The sequence below is a fragment of the Bison bison genome, unplaced genomic scaffold (genome assembly GCF_000754665.1).
Source record: "Bison bison bison isolate TAMUID 2011002044 unplaced genomic scaffold, Bison_UMD1.0 scf7180017864518, whole genome shotgun sequence".
Classification (NCBI taxonomy): domain Eukaryota; kingdom Metazoa; phylum Chordata; class Mammalia; order Artiodactyla; family Bovidae; genus Bison; species Bison bison.
In genome coordinates this window covers 16794926-16818817 of record NW_011495071.1, presented here as the reverse complement: position 1 = coordinate 16818817, position 23892 = coordinate 16794926, and the positions used below count along the sequence as shown (strand labels likewise).

The 23892-nt window shown below is 36.1% G+C and overlaps 1 protein-coding gene across 1 annotated transcript in view; it reads left to right on the top strand.

The window, feature by feature from the left end:
* Positions 1–23892, top strand: part of PDE3B (phosphodiesterase 3B, cGMP-inhibited) — a 168641-nt gene that overhangs the window by 115305 nt on the left and 29444 nt on the right. Inside the window, exons 4-9 of the mRNA XM_010830572.1 lie at positions 1210–1352; positions 8002–8108; positions 15257–15458; positions 16031–16107; positions 21290–21441; positions 22438–22575. Of these exons, the coding sequence (XP_010828874.1) occupies positions 1210–1352; positions 8002–8108; positions 15257–15458; positions 16031–16107; positions 21290–21441; positions 22438–22575 (819 nt within the window). The remainder of the gene's footprint in view (positions 1–1209; positions 1353–8001; positions 8109–15256; positions 15459–16030; positions 16108–21289; positions 21442–22437; positions 22576–23892) is intronic.

Here is a 23892-nt window from a genome sequence, read left to right as displayed (position 1 = left end):
TTAACTTCTTACTTAAATTTCATATCTACTTTATCTCTGCTTTGGAAAAGAATATAAAAAGCCTGGTGTTACTTAAAAGAGCAAAAGCATTTATGAAAAAAGTAAAGAAAAGGGACTTAGAAGAGATGATTTAAAGTAAATGTCTTATATGCATGATAAGAACTAAGAAAGATTATATGGACCTAAATTATAGTCAGAAAGGATGGTACATAAACAACTTTTTCAATGTAAATGTAACTAACATGTTACGTAAACATTTTTTTCAGTGTAAATGTAACTAACACTGAATCTTTATAAAATCAACATCCTTGGGAAAACTTAAATATAAGACATATTTATCTCTCTGAGATGGTTTCATGTCCGCTCATAGGGGAAATTCATAAGAAGCAGAAACGGTTTTATGTCAATTTCACTAAAAAACCTATTCAGAGTGGTCAAAAATGGAATATTCTGGGTTAACATTTGGATTAACCAGAGAATATTTTCAAAAATTAGGATAAATATTCTTAATGTGAAAGGTGTTCTGAATTTAATGTAGTCATTAATTCAGAAGCTCAGAACTCTGCAGTTTAGCCTCTATGTACATTAGCATTGTACTTAAAATACAAAAGATTTAGGAAATAGGGCTCATCCCCGGTTCTAAGCTTGGCCTCTAAAAGTAGTTTTTTCAGGGTACATCTACTTTTAAAATTGTCAGTTGCTTATTTCTCATAAAATTATGAATAAAATGTACAAAAGAAAAAAATTTTGGTTAAACTATCAGGAATTCAGAAACCAATTTTTAAATAGGAGGAAGGTAAATAAAAGAGCAGTATAGAATGTGATATTTGGAGTAAAACATATTCATTCTGCTTCTCCTATACATGCTAAAAATGTACAGTTGCTCCCTGAATGACGTGGGTTTGAACTGTGTGGGCCCGCTTGTGTGCAGTATCTTTTTCAGTAGTAAATACTACAGTTCTACACCATCTGCGGTTGGTGGAATCCATGGATGTAGAATCTCAGATATGGAGGAAGAACATGTAGGGAGGGCCCGCTGTAAATGACACCTGGATATTCAACTGCATGAAGGATATTGGTGCCCCTAACTCCCAAGTTGTTCAAGGATTAGTTGTACTTTGTACTGATATTTTCATGTACCATCTTTAGCATCACATTTACAGTATGTTAAAGGGTAACAATTTTAACCACTGTTAAATTATTCAACAGGGGCTGAACAGTAGGAATAGTTTACCAACCCCACATCTGAGGAGGAGCTCGGGAACCTCAGGTCTGCCACCTATCGACCAGACTTCTCCAAGGTGGGAACGCAATAATGGCAAACGGCCTCACCAAGAATTTGGCATTTTAAGGTAAAATCCCAGAGCGTTTTCAAGAAGCCTGAATCTCTTACAGCCACTCTGTTTCTGTGAATGAAGTGTGAAATAATTCTGAAAGCCTAAAGGAACCCTGGAAATGTTTTAGGTATAGGACAGCATGGTTTGTAACGTGGCCTGGTAGAGAAACTGATCCTTAAAAAGAAGGTAATCTGCCTTCTCCACCCAAAACAGGCAAGTTGGGTACAAAGCATGCTGGAGACCTAAGAACATGAACCAGGGAGGCAGTGTAAGAAAACGAGAATCGGTTTTAGATGTGAAACTGGGAAAGCCACGGTAGAGGTGGCCAAGTTAGAGGCAGTCATCATCCACGGCTGAGTTTTCATGTCGGTCAATAGTTTCTGACTTGTGAAAGCAGGAGCACCCCCAAGGTTCACCCCAGATGCTGCCTCAGACGTGAAGTATATCGGTAGCAGGACACTTTCAAGCCCTTTCCTACTGGGGAATTAAGACTACTAATACATTCCGTATCCTGTTGAGGATTTATCTGGAACTAAGCAGTGCTTATCCTGCAAAGGAAGTGCGTTGGTAACTACAGCCAGGTGAGGCTGGGAGATAGCAGGACCTGATCTTCTGAATGTAAGCATATCCATTTACTCTGCAAACAAAGGATTCGGTACTTTGCCTTTTAATGGCCAGGACAGATATTTATCTCCTGTGTGAGTTATAGGCGTCTATGTAGTCAGTTATATAACCATAGTTAATAAAATTGTAATCAATGTAAATTTCCTATTAAACCATTCTTTTAGGACTGAGCATGTGTTGGTCTTTAATAACTTGATCTGTGTAGTTACACATTTGAAACAGTAGGTGGCAGTGTTGGATCAGAGCTATTTCTGTTCAACTGTATTAGCATTTTATATATGAAATATCAGAGAATTGTAATTTTCCAGATTCTTCTGTGATTTATTAATTTGAATCTTCTGCAATACGTTCAACTAAATGAAACTGCATTTTTGTAAAAGAAAAACAGTGAAATGATATATAAAACAAGAATGGATTCAAGTGTGAAGAGAACGTCACAGGAAAATGAGCTTTGGTCCAAAGCTTGCCCAGAGCTTAAACATGATAATAGTTTTTGTTGCTGTTGTTTGTTTGTTTGTTTTTTTTATAACGGAAGCAGGATATGACGAAATAAATGACGTTAGGAACTGAAAATACGACAGGTATTTCTTAACCCTGGGAGACATCATCTTGAGAACAGTTTTGAGTTTAAGAAAGAATGATGAAAATGATTCTATTTTTTCATCTTTCCGTCACACTGACGTAACAGCAACGCTTTTAAAATTAAATGTCTGATACATTGAGTTAAGGTTATTTTTATCCTACTGCCTCCACATAATCGATAATAAAATAGAAACATGGTCCAAGGAAAACTAATTTTTATAGGAACATATCTCAGAATTAAAGGTAAATGCAGGCAGATTCAATATATTTACTTAATATTCATTAGAACAAAATTATTATGCCTCATAAAAGATTTAGAACTTTAAAGTATAAAGTAATTGGTGGTATTATGAAACATCTCCTTTAAAGAGGCGAGGTTAGAAGGAATTTTTCTAGGGTGCAGAAGCTGAAGCTGCTCTGTAATGAATCTCTAAGTGTACTTTGAACATAGGGGAACATGTGAAGCATTTACAAGCCTCTTCCTTTTGAAATTCGAGTCTCTGGATCAGTGCTGTCCAGTAGAGATGTCACGATGGGAATGTTTTATAGCTGTGTGTCCAGTTTGGTTGCCGCCAGGTATGTGTGTCTGTTGATCACTTGAAATGTGTCTATCATGACTAAGGAACTTAATTTAAAGTTGATTTGATTTTAATTAGTTAAAATACAAAGAGCCATACTCAGCTGTCATACAGACCCAAACGGCAACCGTATTAGACCGCATAGCTATAGATCTTTAATGTATGGTGACGTTTTGTTTGGGGACCTTCAGGTTTTAGAAGCACAGAACTAACAGGCTTGTGACTGAACTCATGAGGCATTTGTTTCAAATTTATTAGAGTGCTCCAGAATGGAGAGCACATTTCCTGGTTTTGATATGAATGTAGCTCTACATTCTGATCATAAGCTTCTCTATGATTTTAAATGACCCTGCCCATGATTTCAACATGATGTAAATATTGAACCTCTTGTTCCCTGAAACTGTGTCTGAAACCTCATTTCTCATCTCTCCGGCTGCTTTTCCCTCTGTTACTGTTATTCTGTCCTCATTTCCTGGCACAGTGCTGGCTGTAATCCTCTCGTTTTGTGGTTGCTTACAAAACTGATCTACCTAGAAAACCTTGGTGTTGTCTTTACATCCTGTTGCCTTACTCTACAGATAACAGCTGTCACGTCTAATCTCCAAAGCTTGTTACCATTCTGTTCCCTTTTCCCTTTATCACTTTGCCTACATTATTTCATGCTTTCATTATTGCTTATGTGGGCTGTTGAATTATCCTTCCCATTTCTAATATTCTTCACTACCCAATCCATCTTCTACCTTCCACCACAAATTGTCCTTAAACAAAATTGTAATTATATTGTTTCTTCTAATCATTAAGTTTTTGAACCTTTATCGTGCCTGTAGAATACTGTCCCAATTCCTAGCCTGAGATTTGAAATTCTGTTAATCCCTCATGACAAAGCTACACCCTTACTTAGAAAAATTAAACAGAGATAGATGAGCAGTCCCTCAAAGAGGAGTAGAAAAATGGTTTGGGGAGCTCTCTACATGAAAATAACAGGCACATAAGTTGTGTTAGAGTCTTCCTTAAAGAAGACACTTCCTTGAAGAGGAAACTTCATTAAAGTTTTCTCATAAAACTTTTTTAGTTTCACTCCCTTAGAAAATTAAGCTGAATTATACTTTTTAGCTGCCTTATTTGTGTAAAGTGTAATATAGGACTTAATTTTGCTTTTTTTTTTTTTTAATGCTTTGCCTGGAGAAAAAAAAAGAAGTATTATAAACTTTGTGATAGGTATACTAGGAAAAACATAAGAAGAGGTAGTTCTAGTTGAACAGCCGCTGTGTTACCTATTCTTCTTGCCACTGTTCATCTCGGAGAGGACTTGAGAGGTTAATTAAGAAGGCCATTACTTTTTAACACTAGAATAACTCCAGTATCACTTTCATTTATCTGAAACTCCAGGCAAGTTAAACTGTTTGATATTCCCTCTGTTTGTGCACATGTGTGCCCCTCTACCTAGAATAGACCTCTCACCCTTACTTCTGTGTGTCCTTAAAGACTGGGCTCAGATGTCACAGCTACAGAGTAACACCCTGACACCCCCTCCTTTGTTCTCTAAGGAAAAGTAATCTGTTTTGCCTCTGAGTCTCCTTAACACATTTTCTTTGCTCTTTCATGGAAATTTTCATTTCCTACCTGTTTTAGACATTACGACCCTTCTGAGACCTGCTGGACTACTGTGAAGAGTTTGGGATTACATTAGATCTTTGAAGATAAAAAGCTGCTTAACAAGTATCCTGCAGGAGTATGCTATCCACATGACACTGGATACTGTTTTCTGCTTCAGTTTCAGACGTAGGATGAAGTTTTGCTGGTCAGGAAATTCCAGCAAGGTTGAATTTATGTTTTGAGTTAGCTGACAGTTGAATTATCCAGGCACAGCGTTAGTATCTAGAGTTGAAAGCTTGGCTGAACTGTTGTCCATGGACTGCTGGGACCCAGACCCTCCCTGTGGACAGACGGTACAAATTCAGAGCTCACAGCCCATTTCCTTTGAACAGATTTTCCCTGGGGAAACACAGGCAAATCCCATACCAAAACTTTGAGGGCTATCAGCTGTAGGTACTCCCACACCAAAGAAAGAGGCTTGCCTTTAACCTATTCTGATTCATCGTTCATCATGGAAAGTGCTCTTTAATTAAACCTAATAATGTTGCCTGGCAATAGTATGTCCCCTAAATAATGTACTTGGGAACCAGCTTCTCAATTATGTGTCTCATAATTTATTAGCGAATTATACTAAAGCCTGGACCCTATTTGAACTGCAGAGATTCAAGACAGCTAACTGGTGTCATCCCACTCAGTTCTTAAGATAATGACTCTGCAAAATCTGGACATTGTACAGCCAACAAGTTTTTACAGCTACTTAAAAAATAATAATACATGAAGTGATATAAACCTTGTCAAGGTAATTTGCATTGATTGTCTTAGAAATCAGCTGTTAATATATGGTTTAACTCTATGACCATAACATTTGACATCTCTTGCAATGTAATTCTGACTTTAATCATCTTCCTGCCAACTATTAATAATCACTGGGACTCCTAGCCTATCTTGCCCTCTATTTTCTTCAGTATTGTTTTATATATCTTATTACAGTAAATATTTATCTGGTTTTAGGCAAAGAATTAATGGGATGATTATGGAACTGAGCTGAAAACCTGTAATTTGACCTATACTTCTCAATTCTAAACAACTAACCATTTTAATTACTAGAAGACACCCCCTCCTCGCCCCCCGTTCAGGTAGAAGACTAGGGAGTGTGCTTCAAGGCTCTTCTGTGAAGGAGAAAAACCTGTCTTTGTTTTGAATATTAATAAGGAAGTAGGTGTTGGTAGAGTACACAGATTGTTCTGTTTGAATATTGCCCTGGGTGGCATTGCTACTCTTCTTTCCCCATCTCTCCCACTCCTTTTGAAGGCAATGAATATTCAAATACAAAGAATGATTGCACACTGGTAGGGAGATGAGTTTATTGAGTGTTATTATGTACATACTGACTCTTTTTTAAACGCTGTGAACAAATTATTATTACTATTAGCTTGAGCAAAAAAATTACAAAATCTAGTGGAGAAGGAAATGGCAACCCACTCCAGTGTTCTTGCTTGGAGAATCCCAGGGTCAGAGGAGCCTTGTAGGAGGCCATCTATGGGGGTCACACAGAGTCGGACACTACTGAAGCGACTTAGCAGCAGCAGCAGCAGAGGCTAGATGTTATCGTAGAAGTTCTTTATTCTAAACCTCTAATTTTAACAGATGGAGAAACACACAAAAATAACATCAGAATTGTCTTGTGGAAAGAGCATACACTTCAGAGTCAGAAAAATTTAAGAGTCAGAGAAATTTGAAGTTGAATTTTATCTCTGCCACTGTGAATTTTAGCTTAACACAATACTAAGCCTCTCAAAGCCTCAGGTTTCTTATCTAATAACAAAGTGGTTCAGATGACTAAAAGAGATGAAGTATGCAAATTACCTAAAATAATGGATGATACGTAATATTTAAAATAGTGCTATTATTTTTATAATTTTTATTCACGAAAATTTTTCTGTTGATAAATTGGTTGCCAACTGTTTTTACAAGCCTTCTGTTTGTTATCCAGAATTTTTTTCTCTCATAAGATTATAAGACAAACTAGATTTAGAGAAAAAGGCCCAAAGAAAGCCCCAAAGCAGGAGTTAGCGAAAGAGTCCGTTCACTCAGAACTGGAGAGAGAAAAGATCTGTTCTCTTGAAAAGTGAGAATAGCAATCTAAAGACAAGATCATTCATTTAATCCAGTAATGTCTCCTGAACACCTTTACCAGGCACTGACTGTGCTGTATCCACAACTGAATGAAGAGGTGTATCTTATGGCCCCTGAAAGGAATTCACAAGTTAGTGAGGCATAAGAATCTGTGAACACTGAAACTGTAATATGGTATGGATATATATAGTAACAGACATGGACAAAAACCTCTAAGGTCACAGAAAAATAGATCTTTCTTGAGTAAGGGTATGGGAGTACACAAAAAATGGAGTTGGAGGGAGGGGGAAGCTTACTGAGAACTCAGCCTATACTAACAAAATGTTGAGTGAAAAATAAAGACTCGAGATTTGTTCTTAATCCTGTGGCAAATTGCCCACATCAGCGTTGACTAACAGAAGAAAACAGGCTAGTGAATATCTAAGAAAGGAAGTACTATATGTATGGCCCTCGGCCAAGGGCTTTAAAATATGTAATCTTAAAATGCATTTTATATATCAATTGGTATACTGTGATTGCTCACCTATATTTAATTTCTTCATAAGAACCCTAAAACCTACAATAAATATTTCAGTTACAGGATATGACTGTGTTAATGGGCAATCAATTATCTGTGCAGAAGGGGAGCAGAAGATGGTGAAAAACTGTATGTTTTAGGTCAGTAATTGTCAGTGAGGTCCCTGGACCACCTAAGCACTTGTCAGACATGCCAATCTGTGACCTTTTCCCAGACCTATTGAATCAGAAATCTTTGACTCTGAAGTGTATTTCACCAGTCACTGGTGAAATCCAGTGATACGGATAACCTGCTTCTTTCCAGGGTTCAGCAAATTACAGCCTATGGATCTAATGAGGCCCATACCTGTTTTTTTGTCAATAAAATTATATTGAAAACCATGATTATACTCATTTGTTTATCATTGGTTAAGGCTGTTTTTATACCGCAGTGGCAGAATTGAGTAATTGCAGAGACCTTATGGCCTGCAAAGTCCAAAGTAGTTACTACTCGGTTCTTTACAGAAAAGTTTGCTGGTGCCTGGTTTACTCTGGATGTATAAGCAGATATTTGCTAATGAATTGAAGACCATAAGGAAAAAATGAATTTTTCATGTTTTTAAAAATCTTAACCTGTTATCTTTCCCTTTTAGTCAAGGATGCTATCTAAATGGGCCTTTTAGTTCAAATCTACTGACAGTCCCGAAGCAAAGGTCATCATCTGTATCGTTAACTCACCATGTAGGTCTAAGAAGAGCTGGTAAGAAATCATTCTTTGTGACTTAAATATGGGAGGTCTCAAACTATATGGTAGTGCAAACTTTTCATTACCTATTAATAGCTGAGAATATATTTTCTCAGATACGAACAGAAACTATTCTTAGCTGAGAACAGGGTTTTAATTACCTATTCATAGATGAGATGGTTGGATGGCATCACTGACTCAATGTACATGAGCTTGAGCAAACTCTGGGAGATAGTGAAGGACAGGAAAGCGTGGTGTGCTGCAGTTCACGGGGTCGCAAAGAGTCGGACACGACTTAGCAACTGAAGAACAACATTCATAGCTAATTTTGAATACCATTTTATGTGTTCTGAGTTAACATAAAACTAAGCAGTTTGGGTTGGCTATTAGTTGACAATTTGCTCATTCGTTAATTTTTGAACATATACTATGTATCAGGAACTTTGTTAGACACTAAGGATTCAGGGATAAAATATAGAACTATTTAACCTGAATAGTTGTAGACAAAGAACAAAGGAAAACCCTCAGTAAAGGGCATTCTTTTGTAGCATGGTCATTGTAGAGGGAGAAAAAAAAAACTTAATATGAGAGTAGGAAAAATCCTGACTGTATCCTATATCCTAATAAACCAAAACAAAGCAAAGTGAAAGCAAAGTCGCTCATTTGTGTCCAACTCTTTGCGACCCCATGGACTGTAACCAGGCTCCTCCATCTGTGGGATTTTCCAAGCAAGAGTACTGGAGTGGGTTGCCATTTCCTTCTCCAGAGGATCTTCCTGACCAGGAATCAAACCTGGGTCTCCCGCATTGTAGGCAGACGCTTTACCATTTGAGCCATCAGGGAAGATATATCCTAATAAGCCACCCTTAATAGAATCTTTGGGGGTAAGGTGGGGGCTGTTAATTGACATATTGTTTTAGGTGTACAACAAAATGATTTGATGTTTGTATATACTATAAAATGATCACCATAATGAGTCTACTTAACATCTGTCACCATAGTTACAAGTTTTTTTCTTGTGATGAGAACTTTCAAGATCTATTCTCTTAACTTTCAAATACACAATACAGTATTATTAACTATAGTCACCAAAGATGATGAAATGGCATATTTAAAGTATTGCAAAAACAAAAATTGCCAACCTGAAATTCTTTATCCAGTGAAGATATCCTTTAAAATTTAAGGTGAAATAACAAGTTTTTTTATACAAAAAAAGGTAAAATGTATTGCTTGTAGATGTGCACTACTGAGAATTTAGCAAAGAAAGTTCTTTAGGAAGGAGGAAAGTGATCCACATTGAAGCATGGATCTGCAGGAATGAATGAAAAGCACTGGGAAGCCTAAATATGTGGGTGCATGAAAACAATGACTCCCTGCAGTTTGCATAATGTATAAAGAAGTATATGGAAACAATGGCATAAAGGGTGGGGAAAGGGGTACATTGGATATACTAGCAGTGATTGAAAAGTACTAAAAAGTTCTTAAAAGAAACTTAAAAGAAACTAATACTTCAAAGATGTACATTGTAATATCCAGTGTGACAGTCAAATAAAAAAAGTGTTAGTTGCTCAGTCGTGTCCAGCTCTTTGCTACCCCATGGACTGTAGCCCACCAGGCTCCTCTGTCCATGGAATTCTCCAAGCAAGAATACTGGAGTGGGTTGCCATGCCCTCCTCTAGGGGATCTTCCTGACCCAGGAATCAAACCTGGGTCTCCTGCACTGCAGATAGATTCTTTACCATCTGAGCCACCAGGGACAAAAATAGGAGCAAAAAACTAAACTGTTGCAGAATTTTGGAAGTTAACAAAGGCCAGAGAACACACTAGAAATCATCTGTACAAGAGAAACTAACTACTGAACCTTGGTGAGGCATTGGGTTCTGTGACAATTTAATTGAAAGCAGTTCCCAAACCCTCTCTCCCCAGCTCGGTGGTACTACAGCTAAAAGCCACTAGCTTTGCAGTCATTAGAGTCTGCCCTCTTTAAAAACTGCATTAAAAGCAACAACCTGAGAGTACAGTAAATGTTTTGTCCAAACTCACTGGAAAAAGTCCTTGTTCCCAGGTTGTTGTGGATAATTCATTTGACTGAGAGCTCAGCTCTTCAGAAAAATAACAGCAACAAAAAACACCCACACCCTCTGCCAGTAACATTTTGAGTGGGTAAAGCTGTGATATCAACTGAGGCAAACAAGAACTGACTGGAAATTTAAAAGGAAATCCTGGACACTAGATGACCACAGGAAAGTGAAAAGCTCTGGTATATTCCTGAAGATCTACTAGGCTGAGCACATTTTCAGGGCTGTGCACATGCTCAGGAAAGATCTGTGAAAGGAGAAGGCCCTGGTGGCTCCACCTGTAGCTGACCTTGAAGTGCTGCACAAGCAGGAAGTAAAAGCTAAAGCTGTTTTGCAAACTGCCTGGAAATTTGAAGTTGTAACTTTTCAAACATATTCTCATCAATAGATGACGACACATAGGCAAGACATTTAAAGAAATTTTCTGTCTCAACTAAATCATACTGACCCACGGGTGACTCTAAGAAGTCAAGCATAAATCAAAGAGGAAAGGGGGAAAAAAGGCATCAGAGCACTCAGTGGCTACACACCTCAGTGAAAAAAAATCTACATTATGAGTTCAGGAGATCACTCAATGAATAGTCAGAAATAAAATGAACAAATACAAAACAAGCCACATAAACCTTGAGGGTGGGAGAGATCTGATACTAGAATTGTTACAGTATAGTATCTAAAATGTCCAGTTTTCAATAAAAAAAAATTATGAAGCATGCAAAGAAACAGGAATTTTTTGCCATGTAGACAATGAAAAACAGCCAACAGAATTTCCCTGAGTGAGCTTGGAGTTTGGATTTAGCAGTGGCTTTGAATTTGCTACCATTATATCTTTAAAGAACTTAAGGAAACCATAAAGTAAGAAGAGTATGACAACAATATCTCACTAAAGAACGAATTTAAAGAACTAGAAATTATATGATAAAATTATAAAATAATTTAAATAATTATAAAATAGTCATCACTTCTACTCAATATTGGGTTAGAGGTCTACCCTGAGAAGTTTAGGTAAAAACAAATGAAAGGAAGATGTAAAACTATTTGCAGACAACATCATCCTATATTTATAAATCCTAAGAAATTCCTTAAAACCTATTACAACAAATAGACAAATTAATCAGTGTGGCAGGATACAAAATCTGTATGCAAAAATCAGTTACATTTCTATATACTAGCAATGAACAGTGCAAAACTGAAATTAAGAATTCCATTTAAAGTTAGCATCAAAAAGAATAAAATGCTTTGGGATAAATTTAGCAAAACAGTGCAAGACTTTTACACTGAAAACTATAAAACGTTGAAATTAAAGAAGACCCAAATATGATTTTGTTGTTGGTACTGCACGGCATGTGGGATCTTAGTTCCTCATCCAGAGACTGAACCTGAGCCCCCAGCAGTGGACGTGTGCAGTCCTGTCAGGGAATTCCCAGATAAATGGAAAGATATCCCATATTCATGGATCAGAAGACTTGGTGGTGTTAAGAGGGCAATAGTCCTCAAATTGTTCTAAACTTAGTACAATCCTTAACAAAATCTGTGCTGGCTTCTTTGCAGAAATTTGACAAGCTGATCCTAAAATTCATGTCAGAATTCAAGGGACCCAGAGTAGCCAAAACAATCTTTAGTAAAAAAGAAAAAAAAAATGGAGATTCATTCACACTTATAAATTTAAACTTGCTACCAAGCTGTGGTTATCAAGACACTGATTGACAGTGACACTGGCCTAAGGATATTCCAAATCAATGGAGTAGAATTGAGAGTCCAGAAATAAACCCTTACACGGTCAACTGATTTTCAGCCAGCGTGCCACAGTAATCCAGTGGGGAAGGAAGAGTGTTTTTAATAAATGATGCTGGGACACCTGGACAGATAGATACACATATGAAAAAGAGTGAATTTGAACCATACCTGTCATCATACTCAAAAATTAACCTAAAATGCTCATAAACTCAAATGTAAGTATGAAACCATAAAACTTGTAAAAGAAAACATAAGAGAAAATCTTTGTGACTTTGGATATTCTTAGATATGACACCAAAAGTACAGTGCATGAATGAAAAAAATTTATAATAGGAATTCATTAAAATTAAAAACATTTGCACTTCAAAAGACACCTAAAGAAAGTGAGAAGACAATCCATAAGATGGGAGAAAATATTTGCAAATTATAATTTGAAAATGAACTTGTGTATTCAGAATAGACAAAGATGTCTTCAGTTCAGTTGCTCAGGCATGTCCGACTCTTTGCAACCCCATGGGCTGCAGCATGCCAGGCTTCTCTGTCCATCACCAACTCTCAGAGCTTGCTCAAACTCATGTCCATTGAGTCGGTGATGCCATCCAACCATCTCATCCTCTGTTGTCCCCTTCTCCTCCCTCCTTTGATCTTTCTCAGCATCAGGGTCTTTTCCAGTGAGTCAGTTCTTCGCATCAGGTGGCCAGAGTCTTTCAGAAGACATCTTACAACTCAGTAATAAAAACACAAATGATCTCACTAAAAAATTGGTGAAAGATTTGAATAGATGTTTCTCCAGAGGAGTTATACCAGTGGCCCTTACCCACATGAAAAGATACTCAGCATTATTAGTCATTAGGGAAATGCAAATCAAAACCACAGTGAACCATGACTTCACACCCACTATGGTGTCTATAATTCTCAAGGCAGTTTAACAAGAATTGGAAAAATATTCAGAAGCAGGAACACTCATACATCACTGATGGGAAAGTAAAATGCTACCGTTACTTTGGAAGACAATTTGGCAGTTCAGTACTTGAATAGAGAAATAAAATTGTGCTATATTCATACATACAATTTTATATGTCATTCAAAATGAGTGAACATGTGAAATATCTTTTAAAAATGTTGAGTAAAGTAAGCAAGGCATAAAAGCATTTATACTGCCTGATTCCATTTACAAAGTTCAAAGAAAGTGCAAAACTAATCTAAATTGTTAAAGAGATATATATGTGGTACAAATATAAAGAAAGACAAGAAAAACAGTACCCTAATGTCAAAGTAATGCTTTCCTTTAATGAAAGGACTGAGAATTAGATACTGGACATGGGTTTCTGATCTCTGGCCATGTTTTATATTTTAGCCTGAGTGGTGAGCATTCCTGTTATAAGTTTTCTGTATATTTCACAGTTTAAAAGGTTTAGAATAAAAATGGTGACTCTGTATTGTAGAAAGTATTTCTTAAGGGTTGCTAAGGGTTTTCAGTACCATTCTGTCCTCCTCAAAAGCTTTTGTACATTATATCAAATTTCTACCCTAAAATTAGTTTATCCTTTATTCTTCTCAGCCTGTTTGTCAGAGTTTTGGACACTGACTAGGAGAATCCCAGGGATGGCGGAGCCTCGTGGGCTGCTGTCTATGGAGTCGCACAGAGTTGGACACGACTGAAGCAACTTAGCAGCAGCAGCAGTATAATTAGAGAAAAGAATGCTGAAAATTGGAACTTTAGTCTCCAGTTAATAACTAACATTATTTTGGCAGGCAAGATAGTTCCCCTCTCTAGTCCTCAGTTTCTTCTTCTGAAACATTTAAGTGTTTGACTAGATTATTTATAAAAATCTTTTTTTCAGCCCTAACATTATATGAAATCACAGGAGCCTCTGAACAGGTCAGTTTGATGGAACAGCAGCGGCAGCCCTGCATATGTAAAATGCAAGTGCTGTTTAATTCACAGGCTTATTATGAAGATTAAATAAAAGAACACACATTGTATTTGTCAGGGTTTTCCAGAAAACAGAACAGGATGTTTGTGCATGTGTATATAGCCATACATACACACACATATATTGGAGAGGGGGACAGTGATTGACTGATGGATGGGCATTGGCTTGGCAGATTGCCAGGTCCAAAACTATTAGGGTAGGCTGCCAACCTGGAAATTGTAGCAGGAGTCAGTATTGCAGTCTTGACTCTGAAGGCAATCTGAAAGCAAAATTCCTTCCTCTCTGGAGGGGCTCAGTTTTTTTTTCTTAAGGCCTTCAACACATTGAATGGGGCCAACCCACATAGCAATGGGTTATCTGCTTTATTCAGTCTAGTGATAATCACATCTGAAAAATACCTTCACAGCAACATCTAGACTAGATTTTAACCAAACAACTGTGCATGATAGCCCAGCCAAGTTGACACACAAAATTAACCATCACACACATCTGTAACTGTGTCTGAAAATACCATGATACCTTAATAACTGTTATTTGCTTTCTTCTCTGATTCTCACTTTACTTGAATCTTTTTTTTTGAAATAAAGTTTTAAATCTACCTACACTTCTCCAGATACACCCTTAGTTCAAGGCACCTAGCAAAGGCTCTTGAATAAATCAACAGGATTAAGGATGTATTTCTGAAGCACTTTTTCCCTCTTATTTTAGCACTCACTTAGCACTTGTTTGTATTTTCCACTAGCCTTTTTTAGGTTTGTTGAACACTGTAGGGATGGCATCTTTTTCTCTGCTGTGAAACCCAGCACATTTTCCAGCATATAATAGGCTCTCAAATACTTGTTGAATGAATGAACAAGCTCGGAAAGATGTAGATTTTATTTAAGGGATCTGCTGTTGTGTTTATATAATTTTATCATATACTCATATAATTTTATCATGCTCAGCTTGCTTAGTGCTACTAAGAACTCTGTTTCCAAAATAAAAATGAATTTTATTGTATTGAAACAATACAGTAAAGATGGTAAAAATGGATAATCAGGCTGGTAGGGACACAAAATGTGACAGATGAAGATCAATATGGATTAGGAAAATCTGTGCCACACATTATCGTGTACACACGTTATTATCATTATTATGTACGTTTTCCTCGTACTCTTAGTATTTACTATTATGTGTCATCCTGCCACAGGGTGCTTATTCCACGGTCATTGATGATAACAAATATAGTCTATATTCTGCCGGAATTCGTAGAATGTCTTGATGATAGCTCCATGTAGAAATGTAGTTTTATCATTTAATTGTAAATGCTTTGCTTTCTTTAAAGAAGGGGAATGCTCCTTATAAGTACCCAAACATAGACAATAAACAGATACATGCATACATAATATCTCTTTCTTCTCTTTCAATTTTTAAGGTGGTTTACCAAGCATGAATTCACCCAGTCATGGACCAGTGTCTGCTGGCTCTCCAGCTAACCGATCACCTATAGAATTTCCTGATACTGCTGAATTTCTTACTAAACCACCTGTCATTTTACACAAATCTCTGAGCAGTACACCCAATTCACCAGATTTTTATCAGCAGCTTAGAAATTCTGATAGCAATTTATGTAACAGGTAAGTTTCCCAGATGTTTATGGTTTCAAAATATAGGTTATTTTAATAAAGTACTCCTAGTTTTCTAGTTCTGTATTATAACTAGATGATTAATACTATATCCTTTTCTTCATCTAGTAGTTTTTATTCTAAACAATTTTTTTTTCATTTCACTGCTATTATTCATTTCCCAGCTAAATGATCTCCATCTAAGGGGAAATATAATGGTATTTTATCCATCATAAGATATCAGTAAATGTATGAAAATTATTTTAGTACTAATAATTTTATGCACTAATTTAGTACTTACTTACAGTAACCAGTTCATTTGGTGTTCATTTTCATTTCTGCTTTTACGATGGTGTTTACCTCCAATCCCAGGGTTACTTTCAAAATATGTTATTTCCTTCACAGGGACAAAGATGTTTTCTAGGATAAAGCCTATTAAGTTTATAGAGAGATTGTAATATTAGGGTATTTTGCAGTTGGGATCTTACAGTTTAAAAAGAAACAGATTTTCTGACTGTATTTAGATAAAAACAAAAATTGTCTCATTTGTCATATATACATATTTACCTGTTTTATTTTACAAGCTGTGGACATCAAATACTGAAATATGATTCAGCATCTGAACCAGAGTCTGGTACAGACTGCCACAGGGAAAAGTCAGGTGAGACTGCAAAAGTCATATGTCTTTAACTTTAAGAACAATCTTAACATTGTTTTTAAAATGAATAAATGAGTTAAGATATCCATCTTTAAAACGAAGATTACAATGTTTTGTCTACTTTACAGAGGAGTTATTAGCAAATTATAAATAATAGATGGTGAAAGTATTTTGAAGGGTAAAAATGTGCTGTATAAATTAACATAGTCTTATGTTACGGTTAGGCTTCATAAATAGTGAAATTATATTAACATTGAAATTTAAATTGCATTATGTAAGCTCGGGTTTGCATACATTTTAATAATTACACAAACAAGTTGTTTTAAAATTTAGTCAGTTATATCATTCTGAAACGTACCCTCAAAAAAGGAATATTGTTGGTGATAAAATTATAGTTGTTTTATAATTTTAAAACACTGATGACTCAAGCATCCAGTAATAGTTAACTAGGTAACTCAGAGCAACATACCTCCTGAAGGTGGCTAGAAAAGTTACAAACTATTAATATTAGCAACAACAATCTGCTTGAAGCCACTGAAGAACTCATAGGCTCCTCAGAATATCCAGTGTAAGACCTGGAGGAGAATAGAGACTAAGGAAATGAGTCTCGAGTTTGGGGCTACCAAAAGGTGTTTGCTGCTTCCAGAGGGGCCAGTACTGATAGAACAAACAGTCCCTTTTGGTAGCTTCGTGGGACTACGGAGATAAAGATTCGAGTTGAAAGGCTGCCATGACAGGATTAACTTGGTGAACTCTGCAGTACTGCATCTTAAGAATAAAGGTAAACCAGAAATAGATGGGCTCTTTCAGGGGTTACAGGTGAATATCAGTCTCTTCCCGTACTTTGAAACTCACCCTTCCGTAGTATACAATATAATAGTTTTGGGGGTTTACATTTTAAAAGATTAAAAAACAACAACAAAGAAGACCAATCCTTCACATACTTCCAAAAACAGTAGGGCAAACTTCCCAACTCATTCTATAAATAAAACCAGAATTATTCTGACACCATAACCAGACAAAAGCATCACAAGACAAGACAACTAGAGACTAACATTGCCAATATCCTTAGCAAAATACTAGCACACTGAATCTTGCAGCATATAAAATGTCATATTCATGACATTGGTATTTATACCAGGAATGCAGGGGTGGTATAGCATTTGAAAACTAATTAATGTAATACGCCCCATAAAGAGGGGGGGAAGTCACATGATAATTAAATAGATGCACAAAAAACATTTGACAAAATCCAACACTCTTTCATGATGAAAACACATAGTATTAGGAAAGTTCGTCAACCTGATTAAGGGCATCTTTGAAAGAAACACAAGTTTAACATCATCCTTCCTGGAAAAAGACTGATGCTTTCCCACTAGGATCAAGAATAAAAGAAAGATTTTTGCTTTAAACACTTCTATTCAGTATAGTACTGGAGGTTCTAGCCAGGAAAATTTCTAGAAAGATAAAAAGATTAGGAAATCCTGAATGGAAATAAATAAAACTCTTCTTATTCACAGATCATTTGTTAAAAAATTCCAAAGAATACACACACACACACACACAGAGTCACAAGAGACAAAATCATGTACAAAATCAACTGTATTTCTATATACCAGAAATGAACCCTCATAAACTGAAATTAAGAAAACCTTTCTAGGACTTCCCTATTGGTCCAGTGGTCAAGACTCCACCTGCCACTGAGGGTGTGTGTGTGTGTGGGTGGTGTGGGTGTGTCCGTCCACCTGCCAGTGAGGGTGTGTGTATGTGCGTGCTCAGTTGTGTCCAACTCTTTGTAACCCCATGGACTGTAGCCCTACAGACTCCTCTATCCATGGAATTTTCCAGGCAAGAATACTGGAGTGGGTTGCCATTTTCTCCTCCAGGGGATCCTCCCAACCCAGAGATCAAACCTGGGTCTCCTGAATTCCAGGCAGATTCTTTACAACTACACCACGGGAATTCCCTGGCCAGTGAGGGGTACACAGGTTCAGTGCCCGGTCCAGGAGGATCCCACATGCCACAGGGAAGCTAAGCCCACGTGCCACAGCTACTGAAGCAAGAGAAGCCACTTCAATGAGAAGATCATGCGCTGCAACTAGAGAGAGTAGCCCCCACACTCCAAAACCAGAGGCACTTAGCAACGAAGAACCAATGCAGCCAAAAATAAATAAAATTACAAAAAAATTCCACTTACAATAGTATCAAAAAGAATAAAGTTAGAATAAATGTAACACAAAAATAGATTTATAAAAGATTGTTGAGAAAAATTAAAGTCTAAATAAATTGAGAGACATTGCAATAGCAAACAGATTGGAAAAAACAGTACTTTCAACAGGGCTGTTCTTCCAAATTGATCTATAAATTCATCTGAATTCTGATCAAATTCCACAAGGCTTTTTTTTTTTTTAAGTAGAAATCGACAAGTTGGTGTTAAAATTTACATGGAAATACAAATGACCTAAAAGTCAAAACAATTTGGAAAAACAACAAATTTGGAGGACTGATACTACCTGGTTTCAAAACTTATTTCCACTTCAAAAGATACCAGTAACAAAATGAAAGACAAACCACAGATTGGGAGAAAAATTTGCAGTTATACATCTGATAAAGGTCTTATATCTGTGATATATAATTTTTAAAGCTCAATAGTAAGAAATCAACTAACTCAATTAAAACACAAGCAAAAGATTTTATATTTTGTGTTGAAAGACTTTTGGTGAAGGATATGAAGGATATAGAGAACGGGTAGTAAATACATGAAAAAATGATTAACGTCATTAGGGAAATGCAAATTAGTATTATATTGAGATACCAGTAAACTAGAACAGGCATGATCAAAAAGATAGACAATGCCATGTGTTGGCAAAAATGCAGAGAAATTGGAACCTTGTACATTGCTGATGGAGATATAAAATGTTAAAATAAACCCTCTTCGGGAAACATTTTGACAGTTTCTTTAAAAGTTAGACATAGAGACTTCCCTGGTGGTCCAGAGGTTCACAGGTTTGATCCCTGATCGGGAAACTAAGATACCGCATGCTGTGTGGTGCAGCCAAAAAAAAAAAAAAAACCAAAACACAAACCAACAGAAAAATAAGACATAAATTTTCCATATTACCCAGCACTAACAAGGATAATAATTTACTCAGAAAAAATAAGAGCACTCAAAAGACAGGATTGTGTCTGCTTATGACATCTTTATTCATGACAGTGCTAAACTGGAAATGACCCAAATGTTCATCAACTTGTAACTGAATAAATATTGTAGGATTCTAATTAACAAAAAAAGAACAAACTTCTGATATATGCTGCTATGTGGATAAATTTTAAAACATTATTTTAAGTGAAGAAAACCAAACTAAAAAGATAAAACACTGATTCTATTTATATGAAATTCTAGAAAATGCAAATTTATAGTGACAATAATTGGAATAGCAGTTGCCTGAGAATAAGGCATGTAAATAGGCATGAGGATATTTTTTGAAGTCACTTTAGTCGTGTCCAACTCTTTATGACCCCATGGACTGACTGTAGCCCACCAGGCTACAGTGTCCATGGGATTCTCCAGGCACGAATACTAGAGTGGGTTGCCATGCCCTCCTCCAAGGGATCTTCCCGAACCCGCATCTCTTCTATCTCCTGCATTGGCAGGCGTGTTCTTTAACCACCTAGCCCCACCTGGGAAACCCCTTTTGAGGTGATGTGAACGTTTTAAAACTAGATAGTCATGTATAGAGAACAGACTTTTGGTTGCCAGGAGGGAGGGGTTTGGGGTAGAGATGAAGTGGGAGGTAGGGATTAGCAGATGTGCAAAGGATTCTCTATAGAATGGGTAAATAACAAGGTCCTGGTGAATAGCACAGAGAACTATATTCAATGTCTTATGGTAAATCATAATGGCAAAGAGGACTGTAAAAGAATGCAGGACTTCCTTGGCAGTCCAGTGTTTTAGGACGCTGTACTTCCACTGCAGGGGCTGCAGATTCGATCCCTTTTGGAGGAGCTAAAATCCTGCATGCTGCTGGGCCAAAAAAATTTTTTTTTATTTAAAAAATTAAGAAAGTAAAGAATATATATATATATATGAATAACAATCACTGTGCTTTACAGCAGAAATTAACAAACCTTGTAAATCACCTGTACTTCAATAAAAATAAATGAATAAATAAGCCTAGTTTTTCTGAAAGTCAACTCAAATGAGTGCTCTGAAAAACACTTAAAAAAAAAACTTTTATTAAAAAAAATCCCTACATGTTGAAAAATAAGTAAATCTGAAGTTTGTGGCTTGGTAAATTTTCATACATCTAATATACATATATAATCAGCACCCAGATCCATAAAATATTACCAGCACCTCAGAAATTCCTCCCATGCCTGCTTCCAGGAATTGCTCCCCCAAAGATAATGTTTATCCTGTCTTTCAGTATTCATGTGTATCATTTTGATATGTTTTTTAATTTTTCATAAAGAGAATCACAGAGTATACCTGTGTCTGTCTTCCTTCATTTGATACTGTATTTTTAAAAACTATATTGATGTTTATGATTGTAGTTTATTCTTTTTGCTCTGCAGTGTTCAATTGTGTGAATACACTACAGTTTATTTATTTTACTGTTGATGGGTTTGGGGAAAGTTTCCTGTTTATCTATTACATATAGAATGAGTATGAATATTTTTTTGCATATGAATGAATGCTGTTAGCTACCAATGCTACATCCCATTTCCATGCAATTTGGGGAAAAGAACATTATTAATGACATTAGTAAAGAAATAATTCATGACATTGTTTTAATTTTTAGATGTGCCTTAATCTCATCCATAATTATGACTTTAGAATTTTCATATCCAAAACTCAAATAATTTCAAGTATTAGAAATTGTTTACTTGAAATTGGTTTTAAAAAAATTCCTATTGAGAGGGACTGCCATTTTCAGTTTCTCATTTTTACAGTGAATATTCACACATCTCTTTCATCCATGAGTAGCTGTATCAGGTGAAACATGGCCTGAGCACAAGGTACCTACGCCAAATGGTCCAGCAAGGTACAACTTAATTGTGTCAGCTAAGATTGAATGCCAGTATGGTTCAATTTATCCGAATATTTTTTACAAATTTTTCTTATAAAGTTGTTCATATAGGACAAGTTTTATTCTTGTTTATTACTTTATATATGTTTGGAAAGGTGGCGAAGACAATACCGTTTTCTCAAAAGCATCATTCAACCTTACCGAAGCTCAACAAGAAGTGGAAACGGAGAACAGAGACGGCAGAAAATTACTTTGGGAAGGTGAAAATCACCTAAAAGCAGCAGCACAGAATGAAGAGCAACCAAATGTAAAAGATAAACTTTCAATATGATTATGTTAAGGTGAAATATATTATTAGTTAGTACTAAGTTTATTATTTTTTGCCCAGCACAAGGTTTTTAATACAATAATTTTCTTAAAGTTTTTACTGAAAAGTCGCTGTGACACCTGAAAGAAAAATTTCTTTAAATAAATGAGGGGTTTGGGATTAACATATACAGACTACTATATATAAAATAAACAACAAAGACCTAAAGTATAGCACAGGGAACTCGACTCAATATTCTGTAATAACCTATATGAGGTAAGAATCTGAAAAAGAATAGATATATGTGTATGTATAACTGAATTACTTTGCCATACATCTGAAACTAACACAACAGTGAAAATTAACTATATTCCAATATAAAATAAAAATTAAAAAAAAAGGAAAACCTTGAATTTAAAAAAATTACATTAAAATTCATCATCCTAGAACTGAGTGCATTCACTTTTAAATGAACACATTTCTTTAGTTTTATAGTCAATATATTATTTTCTGTGCTAATATTTTCATTATATATGTTAAACTGAGACAATAAAGTATGTGCAGTCATTAAAAACAATGAAAATAATCTACTAAATCATAGGACATTTTTTTCTTAATTTTTTTTTCAAAATTCAAGCTTTTTAGGGGGAAAAAATCCATCCATTTCTTTTGAGAAGTTATCCTAGTAACAAATGTCAGTATAAGGATCTAAGTTTCTCTCTGTTATCCCGTGATCTCTTTAACTTCCAAAATGAAAATGATAAATTTTAGATTTGTGTAGTCTTTTGGAAATAAAATATTTTTATTTATAAAAGTAGTATAATGACCAGTAAGTCTTTTGATGCCTAGAAGACATGTTTATATTTAAGAATAACTGTTATAAAAAATAATATTGACCATTTTTTATTTATTTTTAAGTGTTCTCATTTAGCTGTGGATACAATATTTATAAAAGGTAAGGTTAAGTTGGTTTGTTTTTTCCCCCTACATATACAGATTGAACAAGAAGCATCACAGGATCTGATTTTAATAGAAGATTATGACTCATTAATAGAAAATATGAGTAACTGGAATTTTCAAATTTTTGAACTTGTAGAAAAGATGGGAGAGAAATCAGGAAGGATCCTCAGTCAGGTTTGTTTCACATCTCTACTGCTTTAATTTTTCCTTGAATCTTTATAAAAAGCAAATTCTAAAGATTATAATATTGGTTTACATATAAGTTCAACATTATTCATTGAATTTTTTTTTTCACAAAGTTTTCAGTAGAAAATTTGAAAAGAGAAACCTATAATATGTAAAGCCATATATATATATATATATATATATATATATAAGCACAATCTATTAATATATCAAATCAGATCAGATCAGTCGCTCAGTTGTGTCCGACTCTTTGCGACCCCATGAATCGCAGCACGCCAGGCCTCCCTATCCATCACCAACTCCCGGAGTTCACTCAGACTTACGTCCATCGAGTCAGTGATGCCATCCAGCCATCTCATCCTCTGTCGTCCCCTTCTCCTCCTGCCCCCAATCCCTCCCATCATCAGAGTCTTTTCCAATGAGTCAACTCTTCGCATGAGGTGGCCAAAGTGCTGGAGTTTCAGCTTTAGCATCATTCTCTCCAAAGAAATCCCAGGGCTGATCTCCTTCAGAATGGACTGGTTGGAACTCTCAAGAGTCTTCTCCAACACCACAGTTCAAAAGCATCAATTCTTCAGTGCTCAGCCTTCTTCACAGTCCAACTCTCACATCCATACATGACCACAGGAAAAACCATAGCCTTGACTAGACGGACCTTTGTTGGCAAAGTAATGTCTCTGCTTTTGAATATGCTATCTAGGTTGGTCATAACTTTCCTATTAATATAAGGTACTTATAATTTATGTATATATGAAAAGTAGTTTAATTGTTCATAATAATGGGGGTTAATTTATACTAAAGAAGTAATAAAGGTTCACTTTTTATTGAATCTTAAGATTTAAAAGGACATGAAAGGTGATCTAGCTCTTTGGACTGAAACTTCAGTTCAGTTCAGTCACTCAGTCGTGTCCAACTCTTTGAGACCCCATGAACGACAGCACGACAGCCCTCCCTGTCCATCACCAACTCCTGGAGTTTACCCAAACTCATGTCCATTGAGTCAGTGATGCCATCCAACCACCTCATCCTCTGTTGTCCCCTTCTCCTCCTGCCTTCAATCTTTCCTAACATCAGGGTCTTTTCAAATGAGTCAGCTCTTCGCATCAGGTGACCAAAATTTGGAGTTTCAGCTTCAACATCAGTCCTTCCAATGAACACCCAGGACTGATCTCCTTTAGGATGGACTGGTTGGATCTCCTTGCAGTCCAAGGGACTCTCAAGAGTCTTCTCCAACACCACACTTCAAAAGCATCAATCCTTCGGTGCTCAGCCTTCTTCACAGTCCAACTCTCACGTCCGTACCTG